We start from the raw sequence: 19,764 nt of genomic DNA, 5'->3' as shown, positions 1-19,764 counted from the left end.
GAAATTATGAATGTTTTGTGGTAAGCAGGAAGCACTCACTGTTCATTCACATAAACAATGTCAAATAATGTTTAGACCTTGCATTGATTATTCAATCAGATTATGTTCAGATGTAGCTGGTGGACCAGCCTCAAAATACTGAATCACACATTAAATAAACAAAGGAGTTTGGATTAATTAGTGCTACTCTATGCAGGAAAACCTCAACACTGATTGGCTGTCCCAACACAGCATTGTGTGAATTTTTCGCTTTAGTTTTAAAATATGAACAAATATGAATTTTGCTATTTGCATAAATGAAGCGGATCCTGTGTCTATTCACATATCATTGCTTTTTTATGTAATTGCGCAGTGCAAAAAAAATGTTTGGTGCGAACACGCCTTTGGGCACAACACTGCTTTGAGCTGTTGTCAGCATGTTAATAGCTTAAAATACTAACATGCTTATGCATTGTAGATAACAGTAGGCAGCTTCATAATCTTCCCATATGTAAGCATGCTAACATTTGCTGACTGCCATACAGTCTGTACCCACAAGTGTCTACATTAGAACAGATGTATCATGCCACTCAGTTAGTGGACCCTGAGGTCATGTGAGGTGACAGTGATGGGTGACGTGTGCTACTATCAGCGGTCCTCCCTTGTTTAATAGGCACTTCCTGGTCCAGTGAACTGCATTGTGGGTCATTAGAATTCCTCTGCTGCCAGCTGTGGCCTTACCTCATCGCATCATCCGGATGAAAGAGTCTCCGGCGTGTCAGGGGTGGGATTGGAGGTGGAGGGTGTGTGTGTGGTAATAGCAGGAGTATAAGAACAAGGGCGGCCTCACAATACACACACACACACACACACACACACACTCACAGTCAACCCCACCCCCCACTTGCCACACACACACCTGCCAGACATACACACACCAAATCAGCCGTCCTCACTTACCTCTGTCCAGCCATGTGTATCTAACTGAAACATGAATGGCTTTCCTCTTTGATGGAACAGAGTTCGGCTGCCATCCCAGGAACATTACTGCTGACAGGTTTAGCTTCACTTCCAACTGATTGTCCACATGGGTACTCCTGCTGTCATCATACTACGACTACTACTACTACTTCTTCTGCCAAATCTATCAAACTACAATACTGCCAACTAGCAGACGGTAGAGACAGAAAGTGAGTTTCAGAGCTGAAAGTTTCATATACGGATGCCTTTGATTGTTAGGGTAAAATAAAAGTTCACAATGCAAGTTATTAAAAATAAAAAGCTGTGGTTATCTGAGTTCATCTCAACAGTTGCAACCCCTTTTGGATATTTATAATGTAATTTTATAGTAATGTTGATAATGGCAGATTTTAATGAGTGCTCTGCTTGGTCACCAGGTTACACAGTTCTGTTAATGAATTGGCAGTAGTGTGCCAGAAAGCTGCCAGTAAGCTGTTTGCCAAATTAGACAAAATAAACATGTCTTAATTATGGATCGTCAGTGGGTGCCAAACATCAAAGGCTCTTTTTTTTTAAACCTCAAAAACGAAAAAATATTGGTATGCAGGAGGTGCTACAAGAATAAAGAGACTTTTTTTTAAAGGATTTGTCAGTGCAAGTACAAAAAGGGAATAAAATAAAGAAGAAAGAAATACCATACTTTATAAATCATTAATGAAGAATGGTCAACACCAATGCAGCACAGGTGAAGATATTCAAGCTTTTACTCTGCAGTATGGGCCAAGCACTAACAACAACTGATCCTAAAGTTACAATGATGCAGCTAGATACTTATCACTGCCTGATAAATGCCTACACCAATAAAGTCCATACCCCCAGTTTGTAACACAGGTTTACATTTAAAAAATCAATAGTCTTTAAGCCAATCCAAGATAAAACCACTTTGGTAAAACACTACCACCCTGCCAACACAGAATGGATTGTGTTAGGTAGTCAGTGGTCATGCTCCCCTAATCGACTACAAAACTGGTTTACATAGAGTTCGTCAACTAATCTTTCTAAAACATTGTATGAAATCTTAGGATATATGACCCTTGTCACAGTTCACACTTGGTTGTTTTGAGATATGGAACTACTTGATTAGGTTAAGGCTTCAAAACTACTTGGTTAAGTTTAGTAATAAATACAATGGACTGAGTTAAAAAAAAAAGTACTTCCATGAGTGAATGTGAGATGCAGTTATGTGGAACACAAGTTACCTAACTTTAAATGACAATGTTGACTTTTGATTTTACATAGTACACAAATAAGGGTCACCTGTTTGAAAGTCCTGTGTTTTTAACTCATCCTTCCATCCTGACTTCCTCCTTGTGTGGACTTTGTTGCTCTTTATACTATATCAACTGACTTTCTTTTTTATGAGCCCTAATAAGCTGGGCCTTCTGGCTCACTACATCATCTACAAATTAAAGCACATTACTTTATGTAGGTATAATACAGACAAACACAGCCTGACCCAAGTAGCATCAAAGGAGATTAAAAAAAAATCTGAAAACAGCACAGTATTAATGAGAGGCTTCTTATCTGCAAGCTTTTTCTGGCTGACTGAATTATCATCACTACACTCTAAAGACTGTTGCTATAAAATAATAGCCGCTGAAAGGATGTCATCATCTGCAATGTCAAAACAATGAGCCAATGAACATTAGGCTCGGCAGTCATTTCCTTTGAATGAAACATGAAGAAAGTGTGAAGTGCATAACAGACTGAAACGTTGCAAACAGATGTTTAATGTGGCGCTAAAAGACAGCACGCCACCCTTATCTCCATTTCTTATATACATTAGTAACATGCGGTAAATGTGATCTCACCCATTTAACATTAGGAAACCACATACTGTACATTAAGAAGATAAATTCTTGTCACAATGCATTGGAAGCCACATGGAATTATTTTTGAAGTCACCACTGTGCCATAATTTAAACTCCACAGTGGCACAGATTGGGATCCAATTATTATATTACAGCCTCTCTACAGCAGCAACAGCTCTATGTATTTTAACGAGTGGGCTTCACACCATGATAACTGACTCCAGTAATCCAGCCTACCACCCGATGTGCACTGACACAAAGGCGTTAGCGTCTGATCTCACTATATGCAGCGGTTATTTCACTGTCAGGATTTGTACAAATCAACTAGTGTACTAAACTGGTGAGAAGTCTAGAAGAAGACTAGTGGATGGTGTAACAATATTATAAACTCCCAACACACCTTAACCTTTGAAGGTCAGGGCTGTCTGCACAGGGGGTTAAATGCCACAGAAATTAATTACTTCCCCTGTCAATCTCCGCTATCGTGGTTTCCCATGACGGAAAAGAAAAGGGGGGCAGGGGTTTAATTCTTACCCCCAACCCTCATCCCCCCTTCCACCCCATTCCCCTCCCTTCACAACTCCACAGCAATGAAATGAATTTGGCAGCATGGGGTTAATAAAGATTACCCCTTGAGTTATCTTTATATGATTACCTTTATACACAGAAGAGATCAAACGGAGCCGACGGTGAGTCGGGCTAAATTTAGAGACATTTCCTGTGGGATGGGACCAGCCGGTGAAATACCATCACTACAGCCATCAAAGACCTGATCCTGTATGTTGCCACATGCTGGGTTCAGTTTGATACTGACAGCCTTTCATTTCATTGATGTACAGGACACATGCTGGGGCTATGTTTCTGTGTGCTGTGTTGTCCTCTATTGTGTGTGTGTGTATATCTGTATGGTCATTGCGCTGACTAGTATGGAGAGTCTGTCTAAACCAAGAATCCAAGGGACGAAACTGGTTTAGAAACAAAACCTTCCCCAGCATTTGCTTCTTTGTTTTCGTGTGAGATAATTTTACCAGTTTGGTTCTGTCTCACGGCTCTATGAAGCCCCATTTCAAGCTACAGCAGGCAGCTGTTTCCAGCTTAAAAGCACTGATAAACACTGTATGCTACCCAGGCCCAATGACAGTCCAAGTTAAACAGCTAAAGATTAATAGTTCCCTAAGGAGTTGGTGAAGCACAAAAAAGAGCTAAAAGGAGAGTCTAGCCCTTGATTTCAAATGAATGCTAATTGCTGTGTGTCTGCCAGCTGTTTAAATAGGCAACTGTTTGCTAACATGACAGTCATGCTAATATGCCAGTGTTGCTTGTACAGCTTGTTGTGCTGCCCCCAAGTGGCCTAAAAAAAATCAATTAATGCCAGTTAAAAACTTTTAGAACTTAGCGGCATAGCTAGGCAGTGCTAGTAAGCCTAGCGAATGGTGCTAAATCATAAAACCATAAAAACAGCAACAGTGGGGACACTTACCCCAAACTATGTCATAAAAAGCAATACAGAACTGAGAGTACCTTTTTCAGGTCCCCATGATGTGCTATATTGAGCTGGAGAACATACAGCAGGAATAACCCCCCTAAACATTCTGTCCAAAAGGCAACGTTTATTTGTATGTATCTGTAAAACGTTCACTTCAGTGTACATAACTATTTCATATTTTTCTCTGGTATCTTTTTTGATTAATGCTCTTATTCTTCATGGTTGCTGTGGTTAAGGTTAGGGGCTTGGGGATGCAACAGTCCTCACAAGTATATAACTACAAACAGTTGTGTGTGTAAAACAGAGAGACAGAGAGAGAGAGGTGGGCATTTGAAATTTCCTGGATATCATACATCAGCAGAAAATTAGCATAGATTCTTTCTGCCTAAAGCAATCTCACTACCTGACTACAGAACAACAGAACGCTCCCAAAGTGATTAGTGACGGTGATGTAGAGCATAAAAACAAAGCTGGACCTCATCTCCCATGGGTGATATCCTTTCAGCTGCTCTGTCAAACAGATGGGTAAACTACATGTTTGAAATGATATGGTTTTGGAATCCATCAGGTCCATGTGACATAACAGGTGCACCATGGGACAACATTTAAAAAACATTATTGGTTTGTTTGTGTGTAACAGGAGGTGGAGCTGTGCAGGCAGAACAGCCAGGAGAAGCTTGGCTTGACGCTGTGCTACCGGACGGACGATGAGGAGGACACCGGCATTTATGTCAGCCAGGTAGGTCAGATGCTCCCATTACTTGGTCCTCTAATAGTGATAACTGTTTTCTATTTAGGTTTTAACCCTTTATCAGGCAAGTGGCAAATCTACAAGAAAAAAAGTCGCAGATTTAAGAGATTTAAAGTGGGAAAAAAGCAACTTTTTTCTCCCAGATTCACCACTTTAACCCTTAATAGGGCACAATTTCAACCCTAGAGAATATTGAAGGATATTACATACTGCCAGAATGTGTAAAAAAAACATACTAAAATAATATTTTGAGAAAAATTTTTACGAGATTAAAGCAGCAAAAAAATGTGCAGATTTATGAGATTCAAAGTGGTGAATCTGGGAGGAAAAAAGTTCCTTTTTTCCCACTTTTTCTCGTAAATCTGCGACTTTTGTTGCGCAGATTTGCCAAATATAGTTCTTTGCCTGATAAAGGGTTAATGGCAATTGCTTTTTCCGATTCCCTCACTCTTGATGAGGTCTGATAAAGTTGATTCCGCATGTTCATTAAATCAATCTCAGGGTCCCGTGATCAGTTTCCTTTGGAGCAGGAAGTTATTAAAAGATGGCATGAAATCCCATTTGAATTCCCATCTTTACATCCTGAAGCAGGGAGCAAGTGGAACTGAATGAGGGAGGAAAGAGAGAAATGTCAACTCTGAATGAGCCACGCATGGCCACAGAGGAAGTCATGTTTGAAATGTGATTCCCGTCCTGCCATTCTCATTCCTCCTCCTTTGACGTGTTTTCATTGAAGGTTTTAATTAGCTCTTAGCGACAACTTTCTCTTTCCCCCCACATAGTATGTTAAGTGACACATTTACTGTACCCCCTCTGAATACCAAACACACCAAACAAAGAGGGAACATACAGAGATTCCTTTTAATATTCAAATTATTTGCAGCTAATAAAAAAAGCTTCCTCTTGCACAGTGGTTGATAAGACAAAATGAAAACAAATTATTCCCATTTTTCGAGCCAAACCTGAATGAATGATGGAGTTATGAAGGCTCCAAGCACTGAAAACTGAATTAGAAGAATGTTTAATCTGACTGCAGGTGCAGGTTCAATCCAATTATAAACAAAAAAAAGGCAAGAGAGTGAAAAGTAAGAGCTGCTATGAGGATTAGAACACTGTCATAAGGATATAAATGTTCAGTATTACTGAATATTTTGCTTCTTCCTGGCTTTTACAGAATTACATGTATAGAAATCTGTGAACTCTGCCAGCTATTTCTCTGGTTTTCCTGCTCTTCTTGAACCAGACGAAGAATCTGAATGTTAATACAAAACCTGCTGAACCTCAACAGATTATGAGAGCAGTCTCCCACCAACAGGACGCATCTATTTTTGTATATCTGATAAAAGGATAAAAATGCTAATTCACCTCATTAAAATGTATGGATAGCATCGGTGCGACTTTGGGAAGTGCGTGATTCTTTTCTCCATTCCCACAAAGGTTTTGTTTTCCACATGTAGCTATCTCTCTTCATCTTCAAGGCAACAACAACAAAGTTTATGAAATGACTATTGAGGGCTTGTAGTGTGGTTGCACATCCACTGGGATGCGTTTTGAAAAACATGAGATGTTTATTCATTCAGCTGAAATAGAATCATGTCTTTGCCATAAACACTTGTGACTTTCATTTAGAACTCTTGTGCTCTTTTGTATGTCAAGGACTTACATGGTACCTCAGTCAGTGTCACGCATTACTAAACTCAGGATGAAGCATAAATACGACAGAGCCAAAACCTGTAAAAACCAGCCTGTATCGTTCCTCAAAATATGAGGTTGTCAGCATGATGAAAAGCATCTTCTCTTTATAAAAAATACTTTTCCCCTGACAGCAGGGATGAAAAAGCAGTGTGGTGTTTTTAGGAGAAGACTGGATACATAATGACCGGCTGTCAGCATTGATTTTCATGTTCTGTTGTGCAGGTGGAGCCAAACAGCATAGCAGCAAGAGATGGACGCATCAAGGAAGGAGATCGAATTCTACAGGTGCTTATTTCCATCACGGTTACCAAATGCCTTCAAATTATGATCTCATTAAAATTCATCAAAATAAACTAGTTCACATTCATCATTCACAATTCAAATTTTGAACTTAGTTCTGCTTAGTTCTTCAACTCGATGGGTGTTTAGGGTTCGTTGACGGTGTGGCTGACATTTTGACTTCTTTTTTTTTATATCTAGTAGGTATAGTTTTTATAAAAATGTAAGATATAGTGACCCTGTTAACTGGTGGTTGCTGGTAATAACTTCCATTAATCGCTGATGTTGATAATAAACACAAATATTTCAAATTGATTATATAAAAAAAAAGGACACATACATGTTCTGTTGTGTTTTTAAAAGCTGTCACTGTCACTGAGTTAGCCACAACGCATTCAACTGAATTGTCAGTTAACAGGGTCACGTTAAACTGTAACACCAGTCTTGATTTTGACAGGAGGGAAAGTATTCGATGGGGGGAAGAAACTTCAACATATGCATCCCCAGACTGGTCTCCCCTCAAAAGCATCAATTTAGTTTTTACATGCAGCAAAATACGACTCATATTTACATTTAAGACTTACTTACGTTTAAGACTGTCCTCTACTGCCATCTTGCTGACGTAGTTGTAGTGATTGACGCCGATGAGCAGTTTAAATGTCGGAAGTCAGACTCAGATGGTCCTTTCACCCAGGAGAACGGGGTTCATGTCCAAAAGTAAATGATTTTGTACAAAAATTATGTTTTTTAACATTTCTTAAGGTAGTCGCGTTACCCTTGTAACTACTTCAATGCCGGCATTTAGGTGCATTTATTTTAAACTGTGTTTTATAATGCCTTACCAGGACGTTTTTTTGGCCTCAACCTAGGTCAGTGGTTTTGTAGCATAAATTCACAGAAACCAAGCCTTTTTTGCAAAACGCTCATATGGGTCGTTATGGGTGGTATTGACAAATTGTTTAGTCTGTGGTTTAGGTTGGAGATCTTGTTGGCATCCCGATGATCTCAGCGTGAGCATAATTAACAGCACTCATGTTCACATCCATTAGCTGCAAATAATGCAACATAAAGATATGAGCATGTTAAATGAGTTGGGTCTAGGTTAAACTCTTAATACTTTCCCATCACTTGCATAATGTTATGTTTGATATCAGTCTCATTTTTACAAAAATACATAAATAAATATCCCCTGTTGCTTTTGTGTTTTCAACAAAAAATGGCTGGTTAGATCCTCCAAGCTGGTTGAAGGGCAGTCTTTTTCGAGGATAGCTCAGCAGCTGGTGTCTCCAGTCCGGGCAAGCATATGTATATTTAATCACCTCGTTTTACCAGGGAAATTAAAGCCCTTAGTCGAAGTTACACCAGGCACTACATCATCTCCAGCTCTCCTCTCTGTCTCTGTCTTCTCCTGTCTCATTATGCAAAAACATCAAATAGGTTCTCTCCAAACACATGCAGCTAAAATGTTGCCAACAGTTTCTACTTTGGTAGAAAGTGTATCCAGGCTGCTACAGATACAGATAGGTCCAGTGCCCATTGTTTTCCCACTGGAATACAGGATTAACAAAGTGTAAAGCTTTGCACTCTTGACTCCAGGCTTACCAATTAGTGGCACCAGGTGTGTGTAGCCAAGGTGAACAGCCCCTCGTTAACTCGTAACGAGAACTTGTCTGTGTCTTGTAAAGTCCTTTGCACAGAACCTCATGTGACTACAGCTCTCATCCTTATTCTCGTCCCGTTCTGCTTATTTTTTCCAATGTCAGAAGTGACCCATATATTTTTTGTATGTTTGTATGAAAATGTAATGCATTCGCTTGAAAAAAAGCTAAATGAAATGAAATTTGAAATTTATTGAAAAAATTATCAGAATTCAGAGAAATTATTATTTTTTTGTTTAACTGAATGAATGAAAGGAGAGGTTTTCATGGAATATATATATATATGTATATATATATATATATATATATGTATATATATATATGTATATATATATATATATATATATATATATACACTGCTCTGAATTAATGGGATAATATTATTTAGCAGAGAAAAAAATGTTTCCAGTGAATGCATTAGGCATCTATGTTTGTGTATATTTGTGTGTGTGTGTGTGTGCAGATACACACTTCAGCCAGTTGATGAGTTAACTGAAAACACCTTCTGCTACTGATTGCCGTCCTTCTGATTGGCTGTTGTCTTTCCTTGAAAGTCTATTTGAGCCTGCAGAGCCCCTCAATCTGTAAGCTGTGGTCATGGCTCACAGACCTCACTGACTCTCTCAGTTCTTTGTTAGTACACAGGCAATTTCCCTGCATGGTAGGGCCATTGTAATACAGAGCCATGTGGTTTTGTTTCTGAGAGGGAACAACCTGCAGTGACAAACTCAATATATATCTCTAATTTCTACTCAAGGACTTCACTTAACCTTCAAACTTACAATGGATTTGTCGGTTTTGGAAAGTTAGAAAATGCACACAATGCCAGTTTTTAATGCTTAATTTAGATTTAAAAAATGTCATTACATTTTAAATTATACATCCATCCAAAATATGCATTATCCCTGAAAAGGATAAATGGAAAGTTACAAAAACAAAATGCACAAACTAAGACCAAGTGAATTAAAAGAAATTGTTGAACTTGATCATGCAGTAAAGCAACAAAAAAAATTGGAGCATCATATTACAGCAAATAAGTGTAACTCTGAACAATGATAGTCACAAAAAATGCTTTTTTACATTTGTTATTTTATATTAATTTGCTTTTCTGAGACGATAGGACTCATGCAGCAACATTTGCTTGAATTTCTCTTCATTTTCTGATAAAAATAAAATATAAAATGTGAAAAAGAGAAGTCAACTCCAGATGCACGAAATGTTCTTATCTATCCACATTGGCTGTTACCCAGCTGTGCTGAATGATGAATCACACTTTATCATAGTTGTTTACTAGAATGTTTAACACCCCCCAAACACCATATAAATAAAGGCAGGTGTTGTGCCGTGTGCAAATACTCAGACACAAACCCAATAATTGGAGACAAAATAAGTGTAAAAAGAAGACTTTTAGCAGTGGTGAAATCGACGTACTGTTAAATAAACTTTGACAATGCAATTTTTTTTTACCTCAAATTTAAAATGTATGTTTCCTTGCTTTAAACAGTCTGTGGACTCCAACAAGATATATTTATTTCTTATCTTGGTAAAAGTGCTCGTGTCCACTCCTAAAATTTTCTCTATTGGTGATTATATAAAATATCATGGATACGAACAAAACTACGGAAATTTGTTTGCATATTGCTTCCTACACTAGGCCCACTGATTATCATTCAAATGCAAGCATGGATATAAAACATAATGCAAAAATATATTTTGAACTATACTTAATATGTAATTTCAGTAAGCAACATCTCAACCTGCTTCCAGTCTGAACAACAGTACCAACATTTTACCTCTGCTCCATATTTATTGTACGTGGCACTGTGTGATTAGCTCCATCCTCTCGCTGTGTCCCAGTCGTGTGAATGATTGTGGGGAGCAGGGCCTGCTGTACTGCTGGCCCTATTATCTTCGTCTGACAGCCCCATTACTCTAGTGAGGAAAAGATGAACGCCACCTGTCAGAGAACAGTTAATTGTGTGTCTGGATGTGCGGTTAGAGCAGACTCTCTCGTGAGGTCGGACTATGCACTCGCAATTGACTCCCCTTACCGAGCGTGCAGCCTAACCATGCCTTCCCTCTGTGTTTTGCGTGGAGTTGGAGGAAGTGATGGGAGAAAGGAGGAAAGAAGGATGGAGAGGTCCCAGAGAGAAAGGTGTGAGAAGAGACTAATGGGGGGAGAAAATGGGTAAAAAGAAGAGAGTAAAAAAAGTGTCAGCATGTGATTACTCAAGGTGTGTCTTGGAAGAATAGGAACAATGGGTAGTTGTATTACGCTCATCTTTTCATTCATGTCAGTTTAATGGATGGTGCTAAAATTACAGGTCCTTTCTGGGGTGGGTTTTTGGGTGTTTCTACAACTCCACTCTCTTAACATGACCATTTATACTTGTCTTGGACGTACAGATAAATGGCTGTGAAGTGCAAGACAGAGAGAAAGCTGTTGCCTTGTTGTCAAGTGAAGAAGTAAGAAGCATCATACTGCTGGTGACAAGGCCTGAAACGCAGGTAAACACTCAAACACCTACACAGGTTCCCTTGAAAACCTGTTTCTTGTCAAATACCCACCTGCTAAGTGCCTTTTGCTTGACTTCGAACTGTCACCCTGATTGTCTGGAGTTCTGACACACATACATACACACACACAGAAAGACAGGATTCTGACAAGATGTTGTGATTGCAGCTGGAGGAGGAGGTATGGCTGGATGACGAGCAACAGGAGCTGGTGGAGGAGCTGAAGATGGAGATCCTGGAGGAGAGGAGGAAGCAGAAGGAATGTAACTTTGACAGGGGTGATGAGGTGAGAGCATAAGCTGAGAGAAAGGCATCAAAACAAGAGACAAAAATGTCCAATAAAAGAGGCAGAAGGGTGTCAGGGAAAGTGACAGGAAAGGTTACAAGTTAGGAGGGAAGGAGAGATGAAAGAAGAAGAGAAGCGTTGGATCATTCCAACCCCTGTTCTAGACAAGAACATCGATATAGGACTATTCTACAAATTTTTAGATTACATTCAATCATTGTTTTTAAAATCCGATGCCCATCTTAAGGCTAACCCTCTACTGCAGAATGTGCAGCATTTTTTTAACCAGTTATGTCCTTAGATGTTTGTAGGCTGTCGATTACTTTGAGCCACCTGAGTTCCTCAGTCTGCACATATTCCAATTTTTAATAAATACTAAAAGAATATCTGATATATTATGTCCAGTTTTATGATGCAAGTCTTTATTCAATTAATTTATTGTGATTTTAGTCAATAAATTAGGTATGTTGCCAAACGGCAACACTGTACAATAATGGCACTAATTCGTCAGTGGAGCCAGTGGATTCCTTGGTTACTAATGCCTGAAAGGACAAGTGTTAACAAAGATTGCACAGTATGGTCTGCATGAAAAACAAACTTTCTACATGCCCATCAACCACCCTGACTTTCAGCCTCTCTACATGTAGGGAACGTTTCTTCTTTCATTGGCATATGACGTAAATTGTAAGGTGCAGAATCGTCCAATATGGATGTATTTCCTAGGATTACCTGGCTGATTATTCTCCCTTCACTGTGTATCACAATCATGAACTACAACACACATAAGGTCTTTAAGGGGGACTAACTGTTTTTATCTCTCTTCTTACACCAGATTCTAGCTGAAGAAGAGATGACAACAGACACAGCAACCTGTTCCTCCAATAATCAAGACAAAGACAGTGGGTTTGGTCGCAGTACAGACAGTCCCGAGAACCAGCCACTGCTGGGTAGACTCCACAGGAGGAGCCCAGCCCATTGCCTGAGGGAGCGATGGCGCGCAGAGCATCCACACACAAGGAGAGGAACTGTAGTGTCACAGGACACCCAAGGTCCAAGGACGATGTCCAAAGGTCAGGGCCATGAAGGTGTGGTCAGTATTCGCAATGGTGGAAGCGGGACTTTAGGTTTAGAGAATCGCTTCCAGCAACTCCTGGAGCTCAAGTGTCAGATCCGGAATGGAGGCGAGTGTGGGGTTTACTCTATTCGACACAGTATAGAGTGCAGTGTCACTGAGCAAGGAGTGGATGGAGATGATGTAGATGTTGGAGGAGGGAATGGTGTGGAACAGGAGTTGAGGATGTTAAATGAAGAGCTGCGCAGCATTGAGCTCGAGTGCCAGAGCATCATGCAGGCGCATCAGCTCCGCCAGTCCCACCAGCTCGACCCCTCACAACCCGGGTCCTGCTCGCCAGGACGGAGCCCCAAAGACGGACACAAGCGGTATGGCAGGTTGGCTGACATCCACGAATACCCGGAGCGGTCAGACAGCGATCGGATCCGAGAGAAGGACAGCTCCAGTGCCTACAACACGGCAGAGAGTGCACGGTCGACACCGCTAGGTATGGAGAGATCTCCGGATCATTCTCTGCAGAGACACATCAGCATCACCAACCAGAAAAACCTCAGACTGGCTTCCTCCATACCTTCCAGCCCCATCCCTATCCCCAAGCCCCAAGGTACATCCAGTCGTTGCAGACCAGCAGACCCAGGCCCTCTTATCTCCAGCAGCCCAGACCAGAGCAACCCTTCCCGGTCTGAGTCAGACCCTGCTCTGCCTGCAGACGATGAGAGGTGTGACAAGAAAGGGAGGACCAGAGATTCAAGGAGGGGACTTCCCTATGGTTCTTATCAGACAACACCCTATCCAGGCCAGGGAGGATCCAGGCAACTGCAGGTAGGTGTTCTCCAGAAGAGAATGCTGTTTAGCCTTTCAGTGAGGCACTTTTTTTGGATGATTCTGTTCTAACAATGTTCTCTGTTGCAGAGCTACATGCAGCTGCTACAACAGCACTCGTCACTGGAGTATTCCCAGAGCCAGCTGAGTCTGCTCAGTGTCTGTCGAGATCCCGTACACCGGAGCGGACGCCCTGGGGAACCCCGTCTAGAGTGGAAGGTCAAAGTTCGGGCTGACGGCACGCGGTATGTAGCCCGGAGGCCTGCCCGTGACCGCATCCTGAGGGAGCGGGCGCTAAGGATCAGAGAGGAGAGGAGCGGAGGCATGACCACAGATGATGACGCAATGAGTGAGATGAAGATGGGCCGCTACTGGAGCAAGGAGGAGAGGAAGCAGCACTTGGCACGGGCCAGAGAGCAAAGGAAGAGGAGGGAGTTCATGCAAAAGAGCCGCCTCGAGTGTCTTAGGGAGGGGCCAACCAGTGGAGCTGAGGGCCGGAAGGAGATCAATATCTTGGAGCTCAGTCACAAAAAGATGATGAAGAAGCGAAACAAAAAAATCCTGGATAACTGGATGACTATTCAGGAGCTGATGAGCCATGGGGCTAGAGTCCCAGAGGGCTCGAAGGTACATAACGCCTTCCTTTCTGTCACAACTGTCTAGCTGACACGTACCAGTTCGGCATATTTCTATGTACTGAAGACTTTGAGATCAGGTAGCCTGCATTTCAGGAACTACTGCTTTATGTAAAAAAAAAAAGTGTACGTTTGTGAAATTCAATTAAAAATGTCACTGCTGAGGACCTATGTAGCATTCCTAGGGCAACTTTGTAACTATCACTTTACGAATGTTTGAATCGTTCTTTATTTCATCATTGCAAGACCTCAGCCATTCCAAACTTTTCACTGTTTTTACACTGGCTTTTTGGTAATGCCCTGGCTTCTGATAGCAGGTGTTTTTGGTAGCATTTTGGTTCAAACTGATTCACAGAAGAAAGTGCAGAACCAATACAATAACGTACTGTACACTATGTATCGTCTCTACGTACTCCATATTCTTGTGTTTCATTGCATATGAAGCGACTTCACTTGCCTCGTTCAAGGTGGCATTTTTTTATAATGGGGAAAATACAATATTTTTCACACTTTGTAAACTCGGTAATTTTTTGTAAGGAATTTTTTACACTGAATGTCAATGTACTGTAAACATTTTATTGTAATTTCTTATTTATGTTTGTACCACCAAACCATAAAGGTCGAACTTGACACTATTTGATTGTACTGTACCCCGCATTGTATGCCAGACCAGGACAAATAAGAAACTTTTCTTCCCAGAATCCCAGAACTCATCTCAAAAAACACTCCTTTCATTGTGTTGAAAATATCACTTGAGTCAGAGTCATCTGAAAAAATGAAAGCACTGAAAATATAATTATGTTCCCAAAAGCTCATTGTTCATGAGCTGGGAGGGCTTTTTCAAACAGTTTTACCTCACCAGACACTCAAAACCCTGATATATCAAATGCTTGAATATCTGGTTAATTTAATCTTAAGTGATCCTCTAGTCAACCCCCAACCCTTATTGTAAACCATAAATGTGTGAATTATGTTTAAAATGTTGAAAAGATTCATATTTATATTGTTTACTGTTATTTCTATTTATTGTAAATTAATTTTTATGGTCAGTCTGATAAATGTTTCCCATTAAGTGGCTACCCTTGAATGGAAAGTCAAGAAAATGTATCATATCGCAGCCTTTCAACTCAAACTTGCTGCTTTTTCACTGTAAAGTTCATTGAAGAGGCCTTGAGTTCAGTATTTGTTGATGGTGATATTTGTAATAAAACAATTCTGATAAAATAAATTAAGAAAAAATGTCACTTTTTGAACCTTTTGTCACGTTAATATAGAAATCGAAGAATATTTCTACCATCACAATGATTGTTTGTTCCTCCACCTGGTCCTGGACCAAAATATCTCAACAACTAGTAGATTGATTGCCATATGGAGCTACCATGTCATGTTCTCCTCTGGATATATGTGAATACTTTTGGTATTGGAGGAGTTTTACTTACTTACTTTTTCTAACGGGTAACCTTCCCATCTACCTAGTCGTGTACACACGTCATCAACAACCACTGGTCTGAGATAACAATTAATTATGCTGTTTGTGGCTGTTTCAATCGATCAAATCATAGAAAAACAAGGGCTACTTTCTAGTCTCAAAAAATAGTAGTACATAAAGGGGAAAATGTGCTGTGACAACTTCTGCAGTGCTATTTTTCAAGCCTCGACCATGTTTTTAACGGTCTAACCCCAGACCTCTGGAAATAGTAGCTAACGTTAGCTAGCCTGATGCCAGCGGTGCATCCGTGTATACTAGAGTTGAAACAGTAATGTAAAGAGGCAGTATTTCTCAAGAACATTACATCACCAGGGCACAAGACAAGACTGCAGTTGTTCAATACTACGTTGGGTCTAAGGTTTAGAACTTAACCTCACGAAGTAATTAAAGTCTGAACTCTTGTATGTTTTCCTCTGGCTCGCCCAGGTCTGGAGAACAAAGTAATTTGTAACAATGATCGCATCCACACCAGACAAATTGGTCAAGTTGTGGGAAATAGTTTTTCATTTTTTAGGGATTGTAGGGATTATCATATCTAATATGACTGTTACGCAGCACGGAAACAAGACTCAAATGCAGCACTCGGGAGGCAGAAACAGGAGGTCTTTAATCACAGGCAAAGGTTCGGTACACGGAAGTTCAGTCAGGCAAGGCAGGCAAACAATCCAAAGGGATAAGGCAGAGGCAGAGTCCAAAAACAACAACTAACAACTAACAACTAACAACAACTAAAAAACACACTTGGAAAACGCTGGAGAGTAGGACACATGGTACACTAAGGTTGCGTTCAGACTGCAGGCAAATCTGATTCAAATCAGATTCCTACTCAAAATTTTTAGCAAGTGTCCAAATTGGATATGGCTCTGTTCAGACTGTGCCACATTATTGACTGATCTGACAGGTTGCCGTAGTAACGGCGTCAGAGCGTCTGACGTCATATAATTGCAACAGCGACAAGAACAACAACAACAAACATGAGGGAGGCAGGTCACCTCAGTATATTGGCCTTATCACTGTCCAGTAGAGGTGCAGAACATCTCAGACACACCAGGGGAGAAACCGGGCGGATGGACGCCCCCGTCAGGCCAGTATGAGTCGGGCGCGGCTGCCGGTGGACACCTCATCTCCGCGCTGCCGGCGATACGCGTGCCGCGTAGAGTGACGTCACGGACAGTCAAAACCAATCTGTGTGTTTGGAGCGGTTCAGACTGAGTCGCATCTGTCCAAATGCGATCTGAAACTACCTCCCGAAGGTGGTTTCGATCCGGTTCGCAAAAATCGGATTTCATGTGATTTGTGACTGTTTCATGTGATTTGTGACTGTTTGGGACTTCAAAAGAGCCATCCAGTTCCAATCTGGATGGGCTAAAAATCTGATTTTGGCTGGCAGTCTGAACGCGGCCTTAGTTTGGTGTCTGCCCAACCCGGTTTTCTCGTCTCTTTCCTCTTTTTCTAATCTGTGCAGTATAAAGATTTTATCAATTCCTGCCCTCCATCTGAACTTTGCACATTGTAACAGTCACAAGATAGCAAACAGACTCCTCCACACATTGATCATTTTGTGCCGAGGACATATTTTCTGTGGTAATACAAAAACTTACCATACAAAATCTGTATTGGCCAAAGTTTTGCCATCCTCCCCTGTGCTTAGTGTCAAACACACAGAGCTCCAAAGTTTTCAGTGATTCACTTTCAATGTGGCTCAATCGGCATGCATTATGCATGCTGGAGCCAGCAGTTTACATGTTTGGATTTGAGAGGCTCAAGAGCAACACTTCCATCTCCCTGCTCTGTAATAAAATGTGCTCTTTGTGAGGAAAATGTATCATCTCCTGCAGAGAACATTTGATCCTGTGTGCTTGTGTGTATGGCGTCAGGCAACGGATATATGAGAAGAGGTTATCTATCTTGATACATAATGCAGGAACATCTACATAAGTGCTGCCACTGATCAACTGATCAACTACGCAATCAGCTAAGGAGTCTGTTTGAGAGTGATTATATAAAGAAAATGATAATTGAACGCATGGGAGAGTGAATGGGAACTGCAATGATTACCACACCTGGAAAGCTACCCACCTGCCTCCAAACCAAGCCTCCCAATCTCCATATTCAACTCTCTGGAAGTCATAAAGCATTTTGATGTCTTGTGGCTTGATAGCACACATAGTAATTTACCCTGTCGCTACAGTTTACAGTATTCATGTATTCACACTGGGATAACTGACTGACAGTGTGTGTGGGGGGTGGGACACGGGTGCAGAGAGGCGGCAGTGTGTGTGGGGGGTGCATGTCCATTTAGCGATAGGAGGCATCAAAGCTAAACTATACTCCCATTTCAAAGCATTAAGGAGATGCCGGTGAAGTCTCCTCATCCCCTGTCAATCTGCTCTGTCTGTCCACAGCCCACTGAACTGAAGAATTAATGAGCGACATCAGAGTGTCATTCCCATCACCACAGTTTTTATGCATAATATTAAATCAGGTAAGCACTGCACCCCGCGTTTCTCACAGCAAACCATCTCCTTGTATAATATCCAATTGGTGATATCCGTGTGACAGAAGTGGCACAAGAACTAAGGCAAAATCCGTTGCAGCCAACCTACTGTTATAAATGATTAATCCCAATGTGCATAGCAAAGATAATTGAACGTTGATCTGTTACAGTGGAATGGTGTGGTGGGTGATGCTGGAATTGGCTTGCATTTCCATACATGAATGAAGCACAATGGCATGACCAAAATACATAGCTTAATGTAAAGGTATTGAAACTTAGGTTGCATGCAAGCTTCATGCATCAAGACATGATATAAAGGGAGAATACTACCTGAACTCCAGTGAAAATTGAATATGCTTAATCAAAGGAGCTCTGCATTTGCTTCAATGTTTGTTTCTAAGCTTAAACGAAAGGGGAATCACGGGCAATATAAAAAATATAAAACATAAAAAAGTTATGTTATAGATGCATATGCATAGTACTATAAATGAAATGCCTATAGCTGCTGAATGGATGCATTCACTGCTGCATGATTATGTAGGAACAGACAACTGGGACTTTCATTTCATTTATTCGTTTATTTAACAGGGACAGTGCATGGCTCTCAGCCGTACCAGAATTAGCTACGAGCTAAATTTCATCTGTTGTCCCTGGGCAGGAACAAATAAAATAAATCTAACACAAACAAACAAGCCTTTCAAACAGCAACAACAAAGTTTCACACTATTAAGACAGAATACAACACAGAACAACAGCAAAAGTAAGTTGAGTTTATAGTTGGTGGGTGCATGATTGAGTGGATTTAATCCATGATTTTATTTTAGATTTAAAACCCACGAATGTGCTGATGTCTCTGATCTCATTTGGTACTGAGTTCCAATAATTAGTGGCTCTTATAGAAAAAGCTGATCTGCCAATTCCAGTGCATCTGGCGAAGGTGCACTAAGCAGATTCTGATCTTAAGTTGAAATCTCACATTAAAGCATAGCTGGTGTCTATGCTAAGTTCACACTACCTGACATGGTTTGACTGACCTGACTGGGCAAAATCTATCACCAGGAGGAAAACCTGATGGGTATTAATGGTGATGAGTGGATCAACCAAGGCTCATGTGGGTTTGGGCTTTATACAGTCTGTGGTTTGAGCTTGCTAGAAAATGTGATTGATTCAGGCAGGCAGGTCAAAAAGTGACAAAGCGGTGCTCCAAATAAATTATTAATAACTTACAGAATAATTGTGTTCAGTCATCTGTTATACACTTTCTATTGCTTTTGTCTCTCTCAGAAACACACCACCATGGCCCTCCATACACCTTGTCTCAACCCGTGTCTTCAAGATATCGTGAATGTGTCAGCGATTCATCTGCCAGCCTCAACATGAAGTCTGTGAAGAGGTAGCACACAGCAATCTCGCTCCATGATCTTGGGCTTTTGTTGGGAGCACCGAAAACTCAGTGAGCAGAGCATGAGGGCTACAGTTGTGTAGTGTGAACTAGCTATTAGACAAAAAGACTGATGGTACTGATCTTGTCAACTAACCAAATATTAACCAAAATGTCAAACTACTCCTTTAATAGTTGTTACATCCATTGATTTCTTTGAGAATAATTAGAAGAAAAACTAACAAGCACCTTTCCATAAGAACAAACAAAAACAGTACCCAACAAGAAAGGGGTTCAGTCCAGGTAACATTCATTGATTTCCTTTATTAGAAGTAAAAGTACACAGTGTGGAGGGGCTACAACTCCCTGAAGAAGACATGTGGGGGATT

General features: G+C 40.8%; 1 protein-coding gene across 1 annotated transcript in view; it reads left to right on the top strand.

The window, feature by feature from the left end:
- Positions 1-15,252, top strand: part of pdzrn4 (PDZ domain containing ring finger 4) — a 41,042-nt gene extending 25,790 nt beyond the window's left edge. The window contains exons 4-9 of the mRNA XM_059326120.1: positions 4,937-5,035; positions 6,965-7,027; positions 11,086-11,187; positions 11,363-11,479; positions 12,312-13,373; positions 13,464-15,252. Of these exons, the coding sequence (XP_059182103.1) occupies positions 4,937-5,035; positions 6,965-7,027; positions 11,086-11,187; positions 11,363-11,479; positions 12,312-13,373; positions 13,464-14,036 (2,016 nt within the window). The 3' untranslated portion in view covers positions 14,037-15,252. The remainder of the gene's footprint in view (positions 1-4,936; positions 5,036-6,964; positions 7,028-11,085; positions 11,188-11,362; positions 11,480-12,311; positions 13,374-13,463) is intronic.
- The last annotated feature ends 4,512 nt before the right edge of the window (positions 15,253-19,764 follow it).

Source organism: Centropristis striata, chromosome 22 (genome assembly GCF_030273125.1).
Source record: "Centropristis striata isolate RG_2023a ecotype Rhode Island chromosome 22, C.striata_1.0, whole genome shotgun sequence".
NCBI classification, from domain to species: Eukaryota; Metazoa; Chordata; class Actinopteri; order Perciformes; family Serranidae; genus Centropristis; species Centropristis striata.
Note: the sequence above shows the minus strand (reverse complement) of the source record. Positions and strands in the feature narration are given on the sequence as shown.